This window comes from Centruroides vittatus, unplaced genomic scaffold, assembly GCF_030686945.1.
Source record: "Centruroides vittatus isolate TY-2023 unplaced genomic scaffold, ASM3068694v2 scaffold_946, whole genome shotgun sequence".
Taxonomy (NCBI): Eukaryota; Metazoa; Arthropoda; class Arachnida; order Scorpiones; family Buthidae; genus Centruroides; species Centruroides vittatus.
The window spans coordinates 478,975-500,924 of NW_027122723.1; the positions used below are offsets into that span (position 1 = coordinate 478,975).

At 32.0% G+C, this 21,950-nt stretch overlaps 1 protein-coding gene across 1 annotated transcript in view; it reads left to right on the forward strand.

Annotated features, from left to right (window-relative positions):
- Positions 1 to 16,481, forward strand: part of LOC136990618 (tyrosine-protein phosphatase 10D-like) — a 68,045-nt gene extending 51,564 nt beyond the window's left edge. Inside the window, exons 17-27 of the mRNA XM_067289013.1 lie at positions 1,355 to 1,447; positions 1,516 to 1,582; positions 1,665 to 1,882; positions 5,167 to 5,359; positions 5,435 to 5,609; positions 5,692 to 5,944; positions 10,561 to 10,818; positions 10,909 to 11,057; positions 12,153 to 12,288; positions 15,850 to 15,955; positions 16,019 to 16,481. Of these exons, the coding sequence (XP_067145114.1) occupies positions 1,355 to 1,447; positions 1,516 to 1,582; positions 1,665 to 1,882; positions 5,167 to 5,359; positions 5,435 to 5,609; positions 5,692 to 5,944; positions 10,561 to 10,818; positions 10,909 to 11,057; positions 12,153 to 12,288; positions 15,850 to 15,955; positions 16,019 to 16,050 (1,680 nt within the window). The 3' untranslated portion in view covers positions 16,051 to 16,481. The remainder of the gene's footprint in view (positions 1 to 1,354; positions 1,448 to 1,515; positions 1,583 to 1,664; positions 1,883 to 5,166; positions 5,360 to 5,434; positions 5,610 to 5,691; positions 5,945 to 10,560; positions 10,819 to 10,908; positions 11,058 to 12,152; positions 12,289 to 15,849; positions 15,956 to 16,018) is intronic.
- The last annotated feature ends 5,469 nt before the right edge of the window (positions 16,482 to 21,950 follow it).

Genomic DNA, 21,950 nt, shown 5'->3' on the forward strand with positions numbered 1-21,950 from the left:
CTTTTTCTCTTGTCTTCTAGGTTTAATATTCTTTATATGGATGTAATCAACTCATAGCAACCTTTGATTATCCAGTACTATATTTAATTGAAACAAACGTTTTTGACCATTTACTCGGTCTTCTTTGGGTTATACAGTCGAGATTCGAATAACTGTTGTGCGTATGAAACTTTAGAACGTTTTTGGAACTTTTTAATTTTGCGCGCACATTACCATGGCAGCAGACATATCGCTGACAAATGTAGCACATATGGCACAAAATATAGGATATAAATATTACATACACTAACAATATACAGTCAAACCTGTTTTTATGCGGTGGATAGGGACCGCATAAAAAAAAACGCATAAAAAAATCGCACGAAACTTCACGAGGGGCTATACAAAATAGTTTTCTCAACACAATTAAAAAAATATTTTTTTATGCGGTCAATAGGGACCGCATAAAAAAAGTCTCACATAGAAAATAACTCAAAACCGTACGAAATAGAATTTATTGACAACAGATGTCAGCACTTGACTGCATCGTCTCGTCTATCGTCTGTTTTACATATTTTTGTCCAGGTGGTGTTTTGTTGACTTAAAAAATAAATTATTTCATTTTTTGCATATTCATGCACTAATATTACTATAATAAGTTCATTTATGCTATAATAAGTTTATTTAGCTATAATAAGTCAACGTGAGACATGACAAATCACACGAGACTAGTCGCCAACTATACCGCACAAACAAAAAATCGCACAAAAAAAGACCGCATAAATACAGGTTTGACTGTACTTTATATGGATGTTTTATTTTCTTGTCTGCATCTCATAATTCTGGAGTTTCACTTCCTACACTTCCATCAGATTCTCATATGCTATCATAAATTAACTCCCCAATTGTGCAAAATTTACTTCTATAACTTACACTAGCTAAACCAATTAATAAAAATTAATTGTATTTATAGATAATTATAAGGAAGAGTAATACTTTTAACTTAAACATACTTTTAACACATCAACTGTTTTAGTTATTTTACGTCCGAAAATTATTGCATCGTTCACACATCACTTGATCTTTTGGCTACCAGAAGGAACAAGAGTAGTGAAAAATATAATGTCCTATACTTTCCAACTTTGGCATTAAGTAACTTCACTGTACAGGCTATTTTTATCTTACTGGCAAATAAATTTTGAAATGGATATAAACCTGCCATATTCAAAATAAGTTGTGCTAGTGTAATTTCAGTTTATCCTGCAGTCACAAAGTAACCCCAGTTTATGGTACTTTTTATTTTGTTAGTTTTTATAAAATAAATTGTATTATGTAAACTTATGATTTATTTATAATAATTTAATTGTAAATTTAGGGCTCATCTCTTTTGCATCATGAATTATTTGACTCAACAGATACAAGAGGGATTATCGATAATCTAATTCCAGGAAAAATTTATATATTTCAGGTAATACCAAATAACCATTCTTATATTTTTAGTATTAAAATTTAAATTTAAAATCAAAATGTTAATAGATTCAAGCACATACTAAAGTAGGACCTGGAGTAAAATCACAAATTGAATTCAAGACACCAATATGGGGTTAGTAAAATAACTTCATTAAATTCATAAATGTATAATATAAATTTATTTGTGTTTTTTATAAAACAAATTTTTTTTTTAGCTCCACCTTCTCCAGAAAGCCATATTTTTCCTATTGAAGTAAGCCATAGCACGACTTCAATTACAGTTAGATTTCGAAAAAATTTCTTTTCTGAAATATTTGGACCAATAAAAAGTTATGCAATTATTGTAGCAGAAGATGAAACAAAGAAATCAAATACTTTACAACTTCCTTCTTGGAAAGATGTACAAGGGCAATCAAAGTGGCCACCATATCAAGTATGTTACGTTTGACGCTTTATGTTTTCCTTAGATTTACTGTAGAGACTGATTTTTATTAAAATTCATAATAAATCTTTAATAAGAAATAGTAAATAAACAAAAATATGTAGAGTATAGCAGAAACCAAAAATTAAAAATTAATCTGTTCTTTTTGTTCCATGAATTAATTTATTGAAAACGTAACAAAACTCTATGAAGATGCAGAATAGAGTTTTCATAGATGAACTCTGTGAAAACTCTATGAAAATTATATGATCTTTGACCTTGTATCTATCACAGCTTATTTAGATAAGTGGGAAATAACTACACAAAATTCAAAATGTAAATTTTGTAAATATACTATATCTGTGGTCATCAATGATGGATACAGTTCTCATTTCGACTGCAAATATGTTTCTTTTTACTATAAGAATAGATATGTATTATATCAATGGTTCAGTTTTCTTTATATTGCTTTAAAAATCAATTCTTTAAATATTTCTTCAAAAATATTCATGAGACTTCATAGTGATTATTACGGTAAAGTTGTAATTTTACCGTAATAATCACTGTATATAATTGTATTTATACCATTGTGTAGAAATGTAACACCCGATGAGGGGTGCAAGTTACACAAAAAAATCTTGCACCCGAAATGCATAGTGAGTAAAGAATAACAAAGATAACACTCAGAAGTTTTTGTCTCTGATGAAATGCGGTCCAGACAAAAAAACATCGGTTAACTTCTTCGGATTTAACCTATGAAGTCTCATCAATTTTTTTGAAGACATATTTAAAGAATTGAGTTTTAAAGCAATTTTTTTTTCTTTTTTTTTGAACCTCAAAAAGATCTGAAGTCTAAACATTATTTTTTTTAGATTAATCTAATGTTAGCGGTGTGTTAATGAAGATAAAACACTTATAACAGTTTATTTGTGTAAAACCACAGAAAGTAATGAGATAGTGATAAACAGATAAACTGCTCCTTAGAAAAACTTTCATGCCATGTGTACATTATTGAAGCTGTTGGTTAGAAGAATACAGATAGCTCTTAGAGTATGAGGTTGTAAATTAAATTAATTTTAGTTTTCTGGCTTTTATAACACAAGAGAGTCTTGTAATTGTGTCAAATTTCACTTTCTGGGTTTTCTGCAAATCTTGATATTTTGAGTATTTTAATACCTCCTGTTTACAAAAATATGGGGGAAATTCTCTTTCTCTCTGTGTGTGTGTGTGAGCTTGCCGACTCGAAAGGGGGAGGTCTTTAAGCCCACGTCAGGATGAACAAGGCATTCAAAACTGTAGGTGGGTGGTGGTGTGGGAAACACCGATGCAAGACACATTTACAAAATTTTCCCGTTTATTTGAAATGAAAAGTTGGCTTACATAATATTAAAAAAATACAAGATTCCTTCTCTGATTGATGATTATATGAAAAAGAGAGTTTGGGGAGCTCGCTTTTGAAGGTGAGTCCTTGACGTGCGTTTGGCAGCCCCAGGGCAGTGTGAAAGTTCATACGAAAGTACATACACTGGTGAAAGGAGACATATAAATACAGTTTAACCCAATAAAACGTCATCAGATGTAACAACAACCCTAATATAACATTAAATTTTTATCAGTCCCACAATTTTACAATACTAGATGATGTTAAAAAACACTTGTAACGACATAAAACCCTGTTTTAACGTCATTTTTAAAGCACTCCCAAATTTACAAAATTAGATTACGAATTTTATTTAACAAAGAAAATATTACATGTTCAGTCCCTAGGATCAGAGTTCATTTCTTAGAACAACTATTGGTGGTACTCTCAGCACCTGACTTCGGTGGGGTGAGTTTGCCACACCTTTAAATGACATGACAATCAGTTAGTCTGCATAGTTACTCATGTTATTTCATACAGATGCAGACAAAAGAAATTTTCAGACAAAAAAAAATGAGGATGATGAAGATGAAATATCGAACAGAGAAAATGAAGTGCTGTCAAGTACATAATGCAATAAGATTATTGAAAATGTTTTATAGGTCTTGGAAAACTTCATCGGAAGTAATGAACAAAATGTATGATTTAGAAAGTGACATGGATAAACAATTTTTAGGTGAAAAACACCTACAATCTAAAATAACTGACTTTTTGTAAGTGAATATTGTTATTGTCTTTTTAATTGGCATAAATGCTGCCTTTTGATTTGATATTATTCTCAAAACTGGAAGTGTCACCATTGTCAAAACTTAAGACAAATAGAAATTTCTTATAAAAGGTAATCTTTGAAATTTTTAATTACATTGATTGACTTAGACATAATAACGTAAATAAAGTTGATTTAAACATTTACTTTGCACTTTACATACGATAATAAATTATTATTACCATAATAGATACAGTTTACTGTATTACCATTAAGGAAAAATTTTATGGTAATATATATGATGCTAAATTAGAATGGATTTTATAATAGATTCTTAAACGCACTTGGTACTTCTATTGTAAATGGACATCATCAGCCTATGTTGTTTGATCTCTGAAATGTGTAGATTCAAATTTGTGGCAGCTCATTGTTTGGAGGAGTCAGAATTGTGGTCGTCTCATGGATGCCGAAGATTAGTTATGAAATGGCAGTTATGTAGGCAAATTTTCCACACGGGTGAAAAAGTTTTGGTGTCATTAAAGTTAATGGCATCTCAAAGTAGCCCTGTGTATCTCCACAAGCTCCAGGTATTGGAGTTGTGTTCTATTTTGTATGTGATAGAGAATTCTTACTTGGTCAAAGTGGACCAAGACATCAGGGTTCAGGCATATGCTGCAAAGGCTGTGGAGATGTGACCCTTATTTATATTCATCTGATGTTCTTTCAAACTGATGGTGATATGTTGGCTAGTGGCCCACATCTATTGCATGTATTGTCCTGAAGTGGGATGGAATACACCCTAATAAGTGTTGCCAGTTGGGATGGTCCTTGACACTTCTGATAAGAGACAATATGGTAGGAGTCCTTTTGAAAGCCAGTGTGATGGAATATGTTGTTGTGTCTAGTGAAATTGCCAGACACAACAACTTGTATTCCATCTTTACATTATTATTATAATTCATTTTGTCTGAAAAATCTTTTTAAATCTAGCAGAAAATATTTAATATTAAAATGTGTTTTTAATATTTTGCTTGTATACAGTTAATAATTATATTAAAATAAAATTTTTTTTATAGAGATGATATTTTTATTTAACTATTTTATTTTATATTTAAATGAATATAAATTTATTTTGGAGTGGAGAAAATATAATTTTTTAATTTTTTTTAGACTGTTAGACCTTATTATCCCTTCAGTAATATATTAGTGGAAGATTTTACAATAGGATCAGAAAATTGTAAAAATGTTAAAGGATATTGTAATGGTCCACTTAAATCCGGCACAAAATATAAAGTGAAAATTCGAGCCTTTGTTTCACCTACAAATTTTTCCGATACCGTCTTTTCACCACCAATCCAGACAGGTTTGTTCAAATTAGTTTAACAGTTAAATTATTAATGTTTTAATAAATAAATAAATATTCATTTACTTTTTTTAGATACAGATAATAAATTATTGATTATAATAGTATTGGTAACACTTACATTAGTGCTACTTATTATTCTAATAATTGTGATGTTAAAGAGAAGAGGAAGTATATTTTCAAGAAAACAACGAAATTCTGTAAGCAAAGAAGACAATTTATCAATCACAGAAAGTGAATTAATTACAAGGTAAGTTAAAACAACACTTGATGTGAATTTGATTTGTTCGCTTTTTGTTGATTTCATATCATTGTCTTTTTTCCATATTTAGTCGACCGATCAAACTGAAGGATTTTCTTGACCACTATAACATTATGTCAGCAGATTCAGATTTTAGGTTTTCTGAAGAATTTGAATTACTGAAACATGTTGGGAGAGAGAAGCTCTGTGCAGCAGCTGATCTACCAGTTAATCGTCCGAAAAATAGATTTACAAATATACTTCCATATGACCATTCTCGAGTAAAATTGTTACCTACCGACGACGAAGAAGGTTCTGATTATATAAATTCCAATTACATTCCTGTAAGCTTTTTTATTTTTTGTAGCATAAATTTCAAATATTATACATATCAGTTATATATAATAATGTAAGGGATAGAATAACTTTTCGATATAAGAACTGTTTCAAGATTTGCCTATTTGATAACTTTAGGATGATAACTTTTTTTAGAGAGCTGGCAAATTTAATCTACATGAATGGGTGGTTCCAAAAGAAGAGACAGGCGACCAACTCTTTTTTAAAACTAAATTTGATGTTAAACTTAATTGTTATACATTGAAGAAGTTCTTGTTTCTTTCTAATGATATTACAATAAGTTTTTTGATAGAGAAAAAGAGAGATTCAAGAACTGGTGGTGAAATACTTGTCAGTCTCAAAAGGATATTGAGTCAAATTCAGCAGAGTTGAATAATTGTTTAGGTTCAGATGGGGAAATAATATTTACCTATTAATTCATATGACTCTATGTTCTTATTTTCTATTCGTTACATATTTACCTGTTTCTTTTCAATGATTTCAATGATTTGAATTGGGAGAGATTTCTTTTTTCATTGCTTTTTGTCAAAAGATGATTCTATGGGTAATGAGTGAGAGGGACTTTAATTGGTGAAGATGGAAACTACTAACTTATTCCTGGTTGATCACTTGATTTTAACTTCCTAGATAAGTTCAAAGGGAGCAGTAAGAGGACTGTTGAAGTTGTGATAACACAGATGACTGTTTCACCTTATGATAAAGATGAACAACTCTGATGCAAAGGGATGAGGAACTTCTATTTAACATTTTTCCTGTCTTTGTTCTGCCAAACCACAGTATTTAAGTAAATTAATGTAGTAATTATATGATGTTGATTACTGTCCATTTGGGCCTTTTTTACATTATATGTCTATAAATCTCTTTGTACTTTTTGAGTAATGAGAGATTCCTGATTTCTTAACCTTACTTACTAAAATATAAGAAATGTTTTGTTAAAAATATGATCATTCCTTTTATTTTGATAAATTTGAATTGTTTAGAAAAATTCACATTGATATTCCTGCAAATAAAACAAAAAAGATAATGTCATCTTTAGTGTTGATTTTGCAAATTATTATTTTGAATTAAATTTAATAATTATTAAATAAACCTGAAATAAAATTATTAAATGTTATTCAAAAATTTTGTAACTTATTAGTTAATGTTAGTATAAGATAGCAGTCTAACCACTTACTCTAGGAAAAATTATTTTATTGTTGTTGTATTAGTTTTTGATCCAGAATTTGGGTATTTCTGTAATAATTGGACACTTTTTTACAGAAATTATTTTATGTTAATTATTAATAGTTACCCAGACTATAGTCAAATAACGGTCTAGTATGTTTTGGCAAAAGAAGAACTTTTTCCATCAATTTGCCATTATCATTTGACATTAATGTTACTTGATGTCAGTGTTGTTGTAACAGTGATATGTAATAACAAGTCATCTCAAAATTTCTATAAAGTGTAGACGAAGCTCCACTTATAGTATGAATTGGCATATATAAATTTTTAAAACATTTTGCAACTTTAAAATGCTAAAAATTATAAATTTGAACTCCTAATAATATAATGTCAATAAAATTTGTTTTTGAAATATTTTAATTGTTTCCAAACTCCCATGTAATTACACTTCCCACTCTCAGTTTGAGGGCAAGTGTTAATGAACTAGTCTAAAAATGAAAACAAAATCAAAAATGAAAAAATTATATTGTAATATAAATGGTACCATTTATCATTTTTCAATTTTTATTTTAATAATCTTGATTGTGTAACAAAAAATTGTGTACTCTCTGCAGGATAAAGAACAAAGCCTCATTACTTGCACATTTGTATCTCAACCACAAAATTACATGATTCTTCATGTTAAACTATTTTTGTTCTTGTATAGCAGGCTATCCTGGCAGAACTGATTATTTAAAGCTGTTTCTCTTTACCTTAGTTCTTCTAATATACATTGTTCTTTCAGCATAAACAAACAGCCACTGGACATGGCAGCAGAAGTTAGGATCGAGCATGGCTAATCTGGTACCATGTGTTTGTATGGATATACTGTTCGCCGAATAGTGTCTTGCTGCATGGGATCATTCCTCATGTCATTCTTTGAGAAGGATAAAACATACACAATGCTTCTGCTGTTAATAGGTATTTTCACTTAGAAGCTGAATATGAATAAGCAGCTCTTATTATCAGGTGTGAAATTGGAGTGTGCCACTTTGTGCAATTTTCTTAGGGTTTCCTTACTATCGGAAGTAACATGAGGAGTGGCTCACTCTCTTACTGTACCAACATCAGTTGTTAGCAATTGATTTTTGGCATCTTTGAGCATTGTTGCCAGCGTCGTCTTCCCTGCCTAGATTTGTCTTGATGGGATAGTCAATCGATTCTCTGGCTTAAAGATTATATCTGGGACTTAGAGCTCACTTAACTGACTTTGAGTACTGTCTGAGTCTCATTAATGCTCACATACATTACTTTATCTATTCTATTTGCCATGATAGCTAAGTTTTCTAACCGATCATCAGAGACTGCCAAGATTCCCTGGGTCTGTTGTAGCAGTTTCTGTAGCCATAAAGTTTTTAGCAAATCTCCCAATTTATTGTTGGTTAATTGCCTCATTTTTCTCAGCAAATGAGATTGTTTTTCATCTTGCAATGTAAAATCTAAGATGTAGCACTTTTATTTGCCTCTGTTCCAAGTCTGAAAAATCTTCAACCAGTCTTGCCTTGAGTGTATTATAATGGTTTTCACTGGTGGACTGAGAATGATGTTGCTCACATAGTTCAATATGTCATAGTTGAGAGCAGAGAAGACCAAGTAATATCAGGTAGTCCTTGGTGGTGACAGAGATGGCAAACTGGGCATCTATATTCCAGGGATGGAGAGCTGATGGAAAAATATATGACTCCCGACTCAAGTTAGTATTTTTTAAAATTGTCTTCCAACTCCGACTCTCCATCCCTGCTGTATTCACAAACTATGGCTCTAGAGTCTTGTCCTGAAATGACAGTAATTTGAGGGCCACTTTTCTATTTGTTTCTGTGATGGTTTCAGTTTCCAACATTTCATTCAGCTGCTTGACTGGTATAGAGGAAAAAATGAAGGCCTACCTGAACTCTTGAAGGTGAAGTCCAAAGTTTGGTTTTTTTTAATTGGTTGACGTTGCTGGAATCATGCTGTTCAGATCACTACATCGTGAAAATCATGTATGGGTCACCAGTGAGGTGCCTGCTACAGCGTGCCTCTTTTCAAGATATTGATTAATTCAGTCACATCCATGCATAATGTCATTATTGTAATGGGTAAACAATTCAGATGGGATGTTATGTTTCCTGGACAGTTGCAAAGTATTTATTTTCAAGTCTCTATGTACAAATTTAGAATTATACGTAGACCTCAAGACAACAGCCAAAGCTCAAGGCAAAGACATGACTAAGCCTGGGCACATCAGCCAGAAAAGCGAAAGTTAGCCTTGATCTGACATCACATACGTTGGGAACAGCTTTCCAGTGTTGTGTTGCCACTGTCACAATACATTACCGTAATACTACAATACAGAAAACTGCAATACAGTACAATTAAAATCAATTAAGCAATCTGTAAAGGGATATCCAATGTTCTGAAGTTAGACAATTGCAAGGTTCTTTGCTGTTAATAACTATCATTTCCTGTGTATAGAGTAATGATTTTTGTAATTGATTGATATACCTGTATATGAATTTTTATTTGGTTGGCAAATTGTTCACTATTTGTTAATATTCTTACTTACGTTGCCTCTCCTGGAACCAATTACCGACGTAAGGCGAGGTATACCTGTATCTGTTTACTAGTATAAATTAATCGTCTTTGTCAATAAACTGCAATTTTAAGCAAAATCTTTATATGACATGATCATATATGTACATTTTTTACCTATTATTAAACACTACAGTTAAAGATTCATTTTGGATTCAACATAAAATCATGCTAAAAATACTAAAGTGCCATGTCACAAAAATTGAGTTTATTAGTTAAATGATTATGGTAACTGACACCAGTGCCTAATTAAGCCTCTAGAGGACTCTAGACAAAATTTAAATTGGGGCTCCATTTAAATAAGTTGCTTCTAAAGAAATCTTAAATAATGTCACTTAAAATTTTTTTAATAATAAACAATACAAATACTAATACAATGTTTTTTTATATATTTTTTAAAATGTATTATTTATTTTTTTGTTTATTTTTATTTTTTTTTGGTACTGAAACTGGGTCCTCTGAATTATGGGCCCTAAACATTTGTCTTATTTGTCTATTGGTTAATCTTGAACTGACTGATATAATGAAGTTTTAGTATAAAATCAAATTTTTACAAAGAAAATCAGTTTTCTTTGTCTGAAATAAGTAAAATAATTTATTTTATATTTATTTAAACAAAAAACAATTATTTTCTATTCAAAAATTATTGTTATTAAGTCTTTGAGGATAAACAGTAATATGATTACTTTTAAGGCTAATTAATAAGATTATTTGTATGTTATAAGTTTTATAAGATTTATTTAAATACTTATTTTATTGTGTAGAATAAATTGATATATAAGATGAATAAGTATCCAGTTTTGTATTTAAGAACTAATTTTACATCTAGGGATTTAATTCTCTAAGGGAATTTATTGTTACCCAAGGACCTTTACATAGCACCAGAGATGATTTCTGGAGAATGGTTTGGGAACAGAATTGCAGGGCTATTATTATGTTAACTCGTTGTATTGAAAAAGGAAGAGAAAAATGTGATCATTATTGGCCTTTTGATACACAACCTGTTTATTATGGAGATATCCAAGTAACTATTTTAAATGAATCTCAGTATCCTCATTGGACCATATCAGAATTTAAAGTTTGTAGGGTATGTTTAAATTTAATATATCTGATTGTACAATTACTAGCTATAGTAGTCAATTTTAATATTATTATTATTTGTTGTTTTACATTGAAGGGAGAACAGTCAAGAATTGTACGACATTTCCATTTTACAACATGGCCTGATTTTGGAGTCCCCGATCCCCCACAGATATTAGTGAAATTTGTAAGGGCTTTCAGAGAGAGAATTATTCCTGATTCAAAACCAGTTGTTGTACATTGCAGGTACTGATACTTATTGAATGTAACATAATAAAAATATAAAATACTTATGACGAATTACAGGAGTTAAAGTATAGAATGACTTATCTAAATTAAATGAATTTTGTCACAAATCTAAAGAATAACTTAAGCCGCTTTCATTGCACAAGATATTTTAAAGTGGCATGTGGCTATCAACCAGTTAAATGAAAGATTGTTACTGAATGGACATATTACCTATGGCAATATAAAATAAGGTAAAAGAATGGAAAATGAGATTAATTGAAATGGACGTAATAGAGAATAAAAATACTAATGCAGTTTTGGAAAAGAAAACAAAAAATGATTAAAGCATTTGGCTAGGGAATTTGAGTTTAATAGTTAAACTATAGTGAAGAAAGAGAGGGTGTATAAAATAAGCTCATATACAAATACCTTATATGAATATTATCAATGTTAAAGAATCCAATCTTTTTAAAAATATTCCGTCGCGACAGAAATGATGATCTACATTAAAACAGTTTATGTCAGTAATCATAATAGGCTACATAATAACTTTTAATTACTCAAAATTGCCTATTCTTGAAAGTTTGGGATGACATGCCAGCTAAGTTAAATATTCAAGCAATGTTTCAAGAGTACAATACTTCTGTAGGTTATTGTGTAACCTTGAGAAAAAACTTTATATAAATGACCCTAGATAAATTAATCCATGTACCTATACTATAATTATACAGTAACATACTCTTTCTTTGCTATAATATGTTACTCTTTTATATATATATATATATGTATGTTAAATTCACGCAATCCAAAAAATAAGCATATGAAATGAACTGATGAATTGAAGTATTGAAGCATATTTTGGTATTTCAAAATCAAAGTTAAATATATTGTTATATACTATAATACAGTTTTCTTAATAAAGCTTTTTTCTATAAAATAGAAATCTGCCAAAACAGAAAACTCTGATTGGTATTGTGACATTTTGTTTTAAACAGGTTTTACTATGTTTATATTTTTCAGAAGTGATATGTTGTTTAATTACAAAATTTCAATTATTATGTATAGCTGTCTGATTACAATGATTTAATTGAAACTTTTAACTATAATTTTTAGTGCGGGTGTAGGACGATCGGGAACATTTATAGCTCTGGATCGACTTCTTCAGCATATTCAAAAATATGACTTTGTCGATATATTTGGTATTGTTTACGAAATGAGGAAAGAAAGAGTTTGGATGGTTCAGAATGAAGTAAGAAATTTTTATTTCATTTATTTATGTAATAATGTAACAAGTAGTTGGTGAGATAAATATAGTGATTTAAAGTTGAAGTGAAGAATGATACATTACTTATATTTTGCATTAATTTAATGTTGATACAGATGAATTCATAATAAACTAATATATATATATATATATACAGTAAAGCATTGTTTATCCGAAAGCCGGTTAACCGAAAGCTTTCCAGTCGGACTGTGCCGTGCTGAATCCAATGTTTTTGATACTAGATTAACTTCTAAAGTATAATTTTTTTGTTTTTATATTTTTCAATATATATATTTTGTTTGTACAAAATAAAGAATAATTTTTAATGATACAATAGCCTCAATGATTATTATAAAAATTTTTGTTAGGCTTAAAATCGACGAAAATTCAACACGAAGCGACACACAATGGAGAAAAATTTCAGCATCGGATAGGTTAATATATTTTTTCATACATAATCGGTTATCCGAACAACCCCAGTCCCCAATTGATTCGGATAAACAATGCTCTACTGTATATATATAGTGTTTTGTATTCAAAACTATAGTCATAGATTCTGACAAAACAATGTTTATTCATGAAACGATAATATAAAAATAGTTTTTCATCAGAGGATGTTACAATAAATAAAGATAAGATCCTAGTACTTTTGAACATGAACTTTTCATTATCAGGAACACAATTAGGAAACAAACACAAAACACATAGAACATAAATTTCATTAAAAATTAACAAATAACTAAAAAATTACATACTTAACAATAAAATAATGATCTTATTGAGGAGATCTTATTCAGAAAAATAAAGATTTTGTTTTTCTGAATAAGATCTCCTCTATTTACAAAAACTGAAACAACACCAATATAATAAGTCCTATTAATATACTAAGTCCAACGTAAACAATGATATAATATTAAATGACTAGTTTGCAAAGGGCGCCTGAGAGGGGGCTACTCAAGGGGCCTACCTTGTAGAAACATAGTGCTTTCAAAGGCAAAGAAGGAAGTGTGGCATAGGAGATAAGCCAGTTCTAAAATGTTATGATGATGCTTAGCCGAGTATTGGATATTTAAAAAGAGGAAGTTATAGAGAGAGCAAAAGCATGTTTCAATATGGATGGATGGATACAGAGATTGGAAGTTACTGACAGTGAAGTTTACTGGGTCCTAAACCTTGAGGTCTTCAAGGTGTTCAATTTATGCCAAGGCATTGGTGATGGAGTCTGGGTAAGGAGGGAGGTCAACAGTTACATTATAGACCACTTCCCTCTTTACCCATACTCCCATTTAGAAATGTCACTCCCACTCCAACATCCAGATGTTGGAGTGGGAGTGTATTGTGAATTACAAGAAAAATAAAACAATAAAGACTGTTGTTAAAGGTTTTTGAAATGAATTGAGTGGTACCTATCCTAAAGTAATGATAATTAAGGGAAAACTAATTTATAATAATTGGTGCTATTTCTCTGAATTTAGAAAGAGGAAAAAGTGGAATTTACTATTCCAGACCGAATACAATTCATCATGGAAAAAGTTTTGTTTAGTACTTATTTAATTTTTTAGTATATTGTAATTTATTGTTTTTATATTATGTAAACAGTGCACTTTACTTATATGGAAAAAATTTTTTAGTCTGGAATTGCTACTTATGACAGTCTTGAAAAATTTTTGTTTCGTACTGTATGGATGTATGTAGGCTGTTTAGGGGTCTGTGTATGCATTCTAATCCAAAATGCATTCTAAAACTTGATTGTGAGTAATTAAAGGCTACTTTGTAAAATATTTAGTGAAATTTCCTTCCAGTCATTTCCTGATGTGATAATCCTTCCAATTTATTATAGCTATATTTATTAGGCTAATCAATTTATACTCAATGGAGTTAAATAAATGAAAGATGGTACCAGATTGGAAACCTTAGGGGCAGGAGGCTCTGATTAACTATCAGGTCAGTCCAAAAATTCGTGCGCATTTTGGCGAAATTTTTAAATGGTGTAAATAAAACACAATTTAACATTTTAATCTATGATATATTTTCCTCCGCTATCTACAATATTTCGCCATCTTTCTGGTAGCTTTTTTATTCCATTGGTGTAAAAAGATTCTGGTTTTGAAGCAAAAAAACTTCTGAGTTCATTTCGTATATCCTGTTCAGAATTGAACTTTTTGCCTTGGCAAAAATTTTGCAAAGCACGAAATAACTGAAAATCACTTGGGGCAATATCCAGGGAGTATGCAGGATGCGGCAAAAGCTCCCAATTCAGTTCATTAATTTTTTGCATCGTTGTTCGAGCCGTATGTGGTCTAGCGTTATCATGGTGGAACAACACTTTTTTCATATTCACCAATCGCGGGCGTTTTTTAATCAATTCTGAATTTAAACGGCAAAGTTGTTCACTGTATACATCTGCATTAATGGTTTTATTTGGTTCTAACAATTCATAATAAATGACACCATACATATCCCACCACACACTTAGCAGAACCTTTTTGGGATGTAAAGACGCCTTTGGTGTTGGAATTGGCTGCTTATCTTTGTCTGTCCACTGTCTTTTTCTGGTGACGTTATCATAAACAATCCATTTTTCGTCACCTGTTACCAAACGGTCTAAAAATGGCTCTCTTTCAAAGCGCGATAGAAGGGAAATGCAGATGTTTACTCGCTGCTGGCAATTGGCTTCGGACAGCTTGTGCGGTACCCACTTTCCAAGCTTGGATACTTTTCCAATCTCCTTTAAATGGCGAAAGACTGTCCCATGAGATGAATGCATCTTTTCTGCGATCTGATCCACTGTTAAATGTGGCTCTGAAGCCACAAGATTTTTAAGAACGTCGTTATCAAAATCGCCAGGACGTCCTGAACGGGATTCATCATTAATGTTGCTTTTTCCAAGTTTAAATTTTTCAAACCATTTCTGGGCAGTCCTTACACTAATAGTATGTGCACCATGTACACTATTAATTTTTATTGCTGCAGATCTGGCAGTTTCACCACTCGAAAAGAAAAAATATAACACAGCACGTTTATATGCGTTATCGATATTCATTTTTTATCAGTACTAGTATGCGTCTGATCTTTACGAAATTTGGTGACAAACTGACGAATACATCATTCAAGCGATGACAAGTTTCGACAGGTTCGGAATCTTATCGATCTGGTAATGAGTTATCGCGAATCCCATACATGCTACTAATGCGCACGAACTTTTGGACTGACCTGATATATAAGAACATTCAATTTAAACCCGAAAGCCACGTTATTTCAATTCAAAAATTTTTCTCCCGAAAGATGTTAGATAGATGATCGGCACAACTATTGTTAAAGGAAAAGTATGATGTACAGGAGCAAGTCGCTTCTAATTTGAGGTGGAGAGAATATATCTTAAATTAAATTAATTAAAAATATGAATAAAAATAGCAGCATTGTTACAATGTCACAATAAATGTTTGCTTGTTGTTTTATAGGATTATATAAAAACTTTCCAATAAGAATTTTATTTTTGTTAAACAAGTACGTTTTATAATAAATATTTCTTTTTCTTTTATACAGCAACAATATATTTGTATTTATCAATGTTTGTTATGCGTATTGGAAGGAAAGGAAGATATATTAGATTCACTAAGACCTGAAGTTCACGATAATCAGGCTTTCGAAGGTACTATTTAGTTTCTTCTGTTTTAGCTCATTATTGAATTAACTAAAAATAATCTTTTTACAGATGATGAAGGAATTGCTGAATCTGGAATTTAACTGATTTTTATACTAGGTTACAAAGTAAAGAAATTTTTAGCTGTAAAAGTGCAAGTTATTTTTTAATGTAATGAAACCATTGTGATTTTATTTTTATACAAATATTTTTTTATTAAAAAATGACAATTTCTGTAATTTTTACAAAAATGGATGCTACAGAAATTTCATTTAAATTTCAGGGATGACAGATTTATATATATATATATATATATATATGAAAAGTGTATATATTTAAAATTTTTAATCTATTTATGTATTTATTTGTTTCTTAATGCAATACAGTTTTGTTGATATTTTTTTTTTTATAAAATTGGTGTTAAGGGAAGAAACCTATTCATATTTTCCAGAAATGTTAAAAATGAGAATGAATATTCTACTGTTAAATTTATTTGTAAAGTCATAATTATTGAATAAATATTTTATTTAATTTATTTTGGCTTGTTCAGTTGATTGATGGAATGATTCATTTCATTGATACTCACTTTGCAAATATTGGGTGACTAAAGAAGTTCACCTGGTTTTGCAATAGCCGCTATTGCTAAACCACACAAACTAATTTGATCACTTGATAATTTTTAGTATTGTTAAAAAGTAGTCAGATCTATGTCAAATTACTAATTACAACCATTCCGGAAAAACCCTGGAAAATCTTGCTAGTGATGTTGGTGATGTGTTCAATATTCAGGGTCCACAGAAGTTAGGATGACAGGATCTAGGATGACACTCAAAATAGCAAATGGTTTTAACAACTTTGATAGAGGTGCCATTGAGTTTAATTGTTGGGATTCTAGAGTATAGATTAGGGATGGGAAAACAAGAGTTCAGTGGGAGCCGAAATGTACGTTTTGCAAAATGCATGGGAGCCGCGGTTCTGTACTGTCATGGTGGATAGTGTGGTAAGGCATGCGATTTTATTATTTAATATAAATATAATATAAAACAAATATTGAATTTTTTTAATAAATATATTTTCACAAAATTATAAAAATAAAATTGTAAAAATAATAATATAAAACAGAAATGAACACTTTCAGCAAGAGCCGCATGTAACTCAAAAAGAGCTGCATGCGGCTCTCGGAGCTGCATTTGCCCATGTCTGGTATAGATGCTTGCCACCTGGACTACTGAAGACAATAGCTTGTGTCTTGCTGGGGCTTATATCAAGCTTGTATTTAGAGCACCAATCAGAAATGTTGTTGAGAATGCACTTAGCTTTATCGTTCTAGAATTGCCACTAACCAAGACCAAGGCATCATCAGCATAAGCAGCAGCAAAGTCAACCAAAATCTTGTAAAAAAGAAAACAGTGGGTACAGTGAGACCTCACCTAGTCATCAGTAGGTTCTTGGAAATTGCAATGTTAAGTGAAACAATGTATAACAAAACTAACATTACCGTAGGCTAAATGACACAAACAAGATATAATTTGGTTAATATTATGCTAAAATGGATTTCATTTGCAACCTCCGACATTTCTATTTCACCTCGTAGAATTAACTTACTGTTTATAAAGAAATCTTGACAACAATAATTATAAATAATTACAAATGTACTTGTGTCTTACCTCTGTGGCTGTATGCCATATTGTCTGTTTTTGTCTTTTTTTTTGGTTATATTTTTACCTATTTTTTGTTCTTTGAGAATTTTCTAATTCCTTAATTTTTTCTTTTTGGAAGTGAGAGCCAAATCACCAGCCAATGTGATTTGGCTGGTGATTGTGATCCAAAAGTGAGAGCCAATTTCCAGAATCACCAGCACAATGAATACAAGGTTACCCGGAGGGCATACGAAGCGAAGAAAGGTCACTTATTGATCTGGTGCTCATCGAAGAGAGAGGATGATAAAAGGAGAGAAGTGACAATGCCCGGTGCCCGAGTAGACAGGTAAAGTCATAACTTTGAGCGGAAACCTTGAAATTCCTGGGCCAAAGTTAGTATGGTGGAGTTGGCATTCAATTTGGCCAGTTGTGAGTTTCGAACAAGTGACCGACAATTTGGACACAAGAAAAAACTCCCTTGGACAGAGGAAAAGTGGACGGAAGCATGTATTGTGTGCAAAAGTAGCCACGTGGCTCCTTATGGCAACAGAAAGACGTTTGTATCGTCATCCTGAATGTTATATATAGTGAGACGTTACCTTGACAAAAAGGTTTATTCGTGTCTAAAAATATACTACAAGAAGAACATGGCAACTGCCAGTTGAAACATTGCAGTTACAACTAAATGTGCAGGGAACAGTGTTGCCATACTACCCACTTACATTACACAATATAATCCTTCAAATATATAGGCTGATGGTACTGTCTAGCAGGTTGAAGTGACTAGTTTACTAGATTGGAGCTGAGGAAGTATCTTTTTTATTTTTAACTGGAGAGGAATGCAAGTCACTTTTGCCAACTGAAGAAGCCACAGGAACACCCAAGGTTGTCTGTTCTGGAACCAGGCAGAAGTATTAGGAAGAACAATGTCTTCACTAATTTGTTTGAGCAAAGACTTGCTTCATAGAACAATGTGCTGAAGGGTAACTGTTTATGTTCGCCCATCAGGATATTGGACATGGGCATATCTGGGATTAGTCTTTAATAACAGGACTTTGTCAGTATTTACTGGTATGGTTATTTTCGTTTTGCAAAATGCAACGAAAATACAAAACACGGTTTCCTCAAGATAGAACTGGTATGGTTATGTAAACGTAGTAAAATGGGCCCCAGGGATAACACCATGTAGGAAGACAAATACCTGTTTTCATTTTTCTGGAATGTTTCAAAAATCTTTCATGAAGCATAGATGTAGTAGCAGTGCTTAGAAGAAACCAAATGGTATGTAAAGCATCATATAACACATTTTCCCATTGGTCAATACTCAGATTAGCAGAGTGGAGTGCCAGAGAGATTGTTTCCTAAATAATATCATTGAAGCATTCAATGAGGACATTGCCCTGAGGAATATACAGAGTTGAGAAACTAGAGGCAACACCAAAGAGGTAGGAAAGGAACGGAGTTCACAAGATAAGAAAGTGGCAATGTCTAGTCATTCAAATTGAGCCATAGCTTTAATGAGATAAGTTTGAAGACCTATGAAATTTTTGTTTTATTTCTGCACAGACAGGACAAGATGTTAGTTTTTTTTATGTATTCTACTAGTATCGATTAGGGCAGCGTTTCTCAACCTGGGGGTCCAGTGAATCGGGAATGATTTCATTATTCCCTATATTGTTTCACGAAAATCGTGAAACAATAATGAAATCATTCCCGATTCACTGGATGTAGATTGCTCACTTCGTTTTTACACAAATTTATCCATTTCGCATTAGAAATTTTAAAAAAAAAATTCAGTTTTACGGTTGACCGCACACTAAAATAAAAGCACCAGTCGCACGCTTCGCATTCGAAACTTAACTGAAGTGGTGCAATCGCCAGCGCCTCTTTTATACTAGTGACAGCACGACTTGTTCAAACGCATCCTTATGCATGTTGAAACATGCTCTCACAGCGAGTATTATAGAAGATCAAATTACAAAGAGCACGTACCCATCAAGTTGGAACTTGTAAATTGCTCATATATGTACACGTCATACATTGCGTGTGTTCATACCCGTCGCTATAAACGCAGCGACATAAAATAATAGGAATAGTTGTATTACATTTTTTATACTGTCGGTATTTTCTTAATGTATAAAATTAGTGCAATGTGATTATGTAATATTTTAAAAAGTTTACATTTATAATTACAGTCAAAATTCAATTAGTAATAGTAAGGCTTACTGTTATTATTCCTTTGGGTGGGGGTCGCGAAACATTAATTTTATTTATATTTACTATTTGGAGGTCGCGGAGCTAAGAAGGTTGAGATTCGCTGGTATAGAGTATGGCGGCGCGAGATATAATGTGTTTTTAAACCATAGCAGGGAATAACAATTTAATGTATTTATTAATTTCCATTTTACTTTAACAATTCGATTGGATTTAAGCTTAACGAAAATTAACGATAGAAAGGGTGGAAAGTATCTCCCAAAATAAGTGGAAAGACTCCATTCGTCGTCTCTGTGACAAAACCATCAATTGTTATCTAAATAGAGCTTTGTCGGAAAATCATTGCCACCAGTTGTGATATTCGGCTTAACAATGTTCAAAAATACCTAAATTTAGAAAGTTCGTGGTCTGAACTTATCGATAAAATGATGCAAAACTCAGAAAACGCTTGAAAGGAATCAGTTTTAATCGGACGAACAGAAAATCAAGAACAATAATAATCGACCGCTGGCAACGAATTGTCAGAGTTTTATTGTTGCGTCGCCACGAAATTTAATGTAAAACTTTTGTTTTTCACCGAATTTCGTGATTTTTCTCCTCCTTGTCACTGAGAAGACGGGTCATTCCTTGCATATACATTCGAGTTGAATTCAAAATCTAATATTACGAAACGATGACGTCATTCATGTTTATATCAAAGTATATTTGAAATTAACATCGTATTACTGAACGCCGTTTAGTAAAATTGTTATAAAAAGTTTTAATTGGCAGAAATTTGAATTCTTGTGATTCTGAGCAACATTTTGAATAAAATTCATTTGTTTCCATGCAATTTTATTCTTATAAGCATAAAATTAAGCCGTAAAACTGAATTAGCTTAAGGAGAAATTAATGAGGAAACTTCTGTCAACTTTGACCTATCGATTCGGAAGTTTTGCCAGTACCTCACTGAGAACGAGAAAGGCTTAATTCTTGCCAAGCGAAATCGATATTGCCTAGGGCAGGGGGTGGCGAACCTATGGCACGCGTGCCCAAAGTGGCACGTTAATGTATCATATGATTTCTGTCCTTTTCAATCATCCTTTCTGTTTATCACCTGATCATCCTTTTTCCAATCAGATTTTTTACATTTATTCGAATTAAAGCGTATTCGTTTAATTTCTTTAAATATCGTTATTCGAAGAACTTTGGCACGCATTAACATATTTAAAGCTAAGTATGCTTACAATATGGCACGTGGACTCAAAAAGGTTCGCCATCCCTGCCCTAGGGCAGTGTTCCGCAACCGGTGTGCCGTCACATATGAAAGTGTGACGTAAACTTTTACATATTCTGTTAATTTCAAGTTTTATTTATATATTTTTATCACAGTTGTTGTGTTTCTTACGCTTGTATTTCGTTCTCTGCCGCAGTACTGACGAAATAAGACGATGTTTGTTTATTCTTTATTACAAGCCACGCATTTTTTTTATATTCTAAGAAATTATATGTAAAATAAATTTGCTCACAGGTGTTTATGTCCGTTTAATCATAATGATAATAGGTTAGTGGCATTACGTAATTCTATTAATAGTATCACATCATACCTTTTTGAGGAGAATAACATCTTGGTGTGCCGCGTTGAGTCACGGGTGTGCAGCAAGTAGAAAAAGGTTGCGGAACACTGGCCTAAGGTATCCATGATGACGGCCGGATGGCCGAGCGGTAAAGATGGCAGCCTACCGCTCTGGGGGACCCGGATCGAATCCGAACGGGTCGAATAATCCCCAGGAATTTTTCGGGGGGTGGTCCGTTCGGATATGTCGGGCCCCGTCCCTCACCACCCGGTCGCCCCATTGTGGGCCTGGCCGAACCCATAATGGGCCTACTAAAAGAGGCCCTCTTAGTGCCCACAGGGCGGAAAGAGTTAAACAAAAAAAAAAAAAAAAAGGTATCCATGATGCTATATTTTTTCCAAAATTGCACAGAACAAACATAGACGTAAAAAAAATACAGCGCTAGGGCGAATTACCACCTTTTGCTGATTGGTTCGTGTTCGTAAATAATTGTATTATATCAATACAATTATTTACAATCAATACAAATATCAATGAAATGCCGCCATAATTTGAATCGGCGTAAATTTTGAGCGGTTGTTTTAGCCTTCGAGC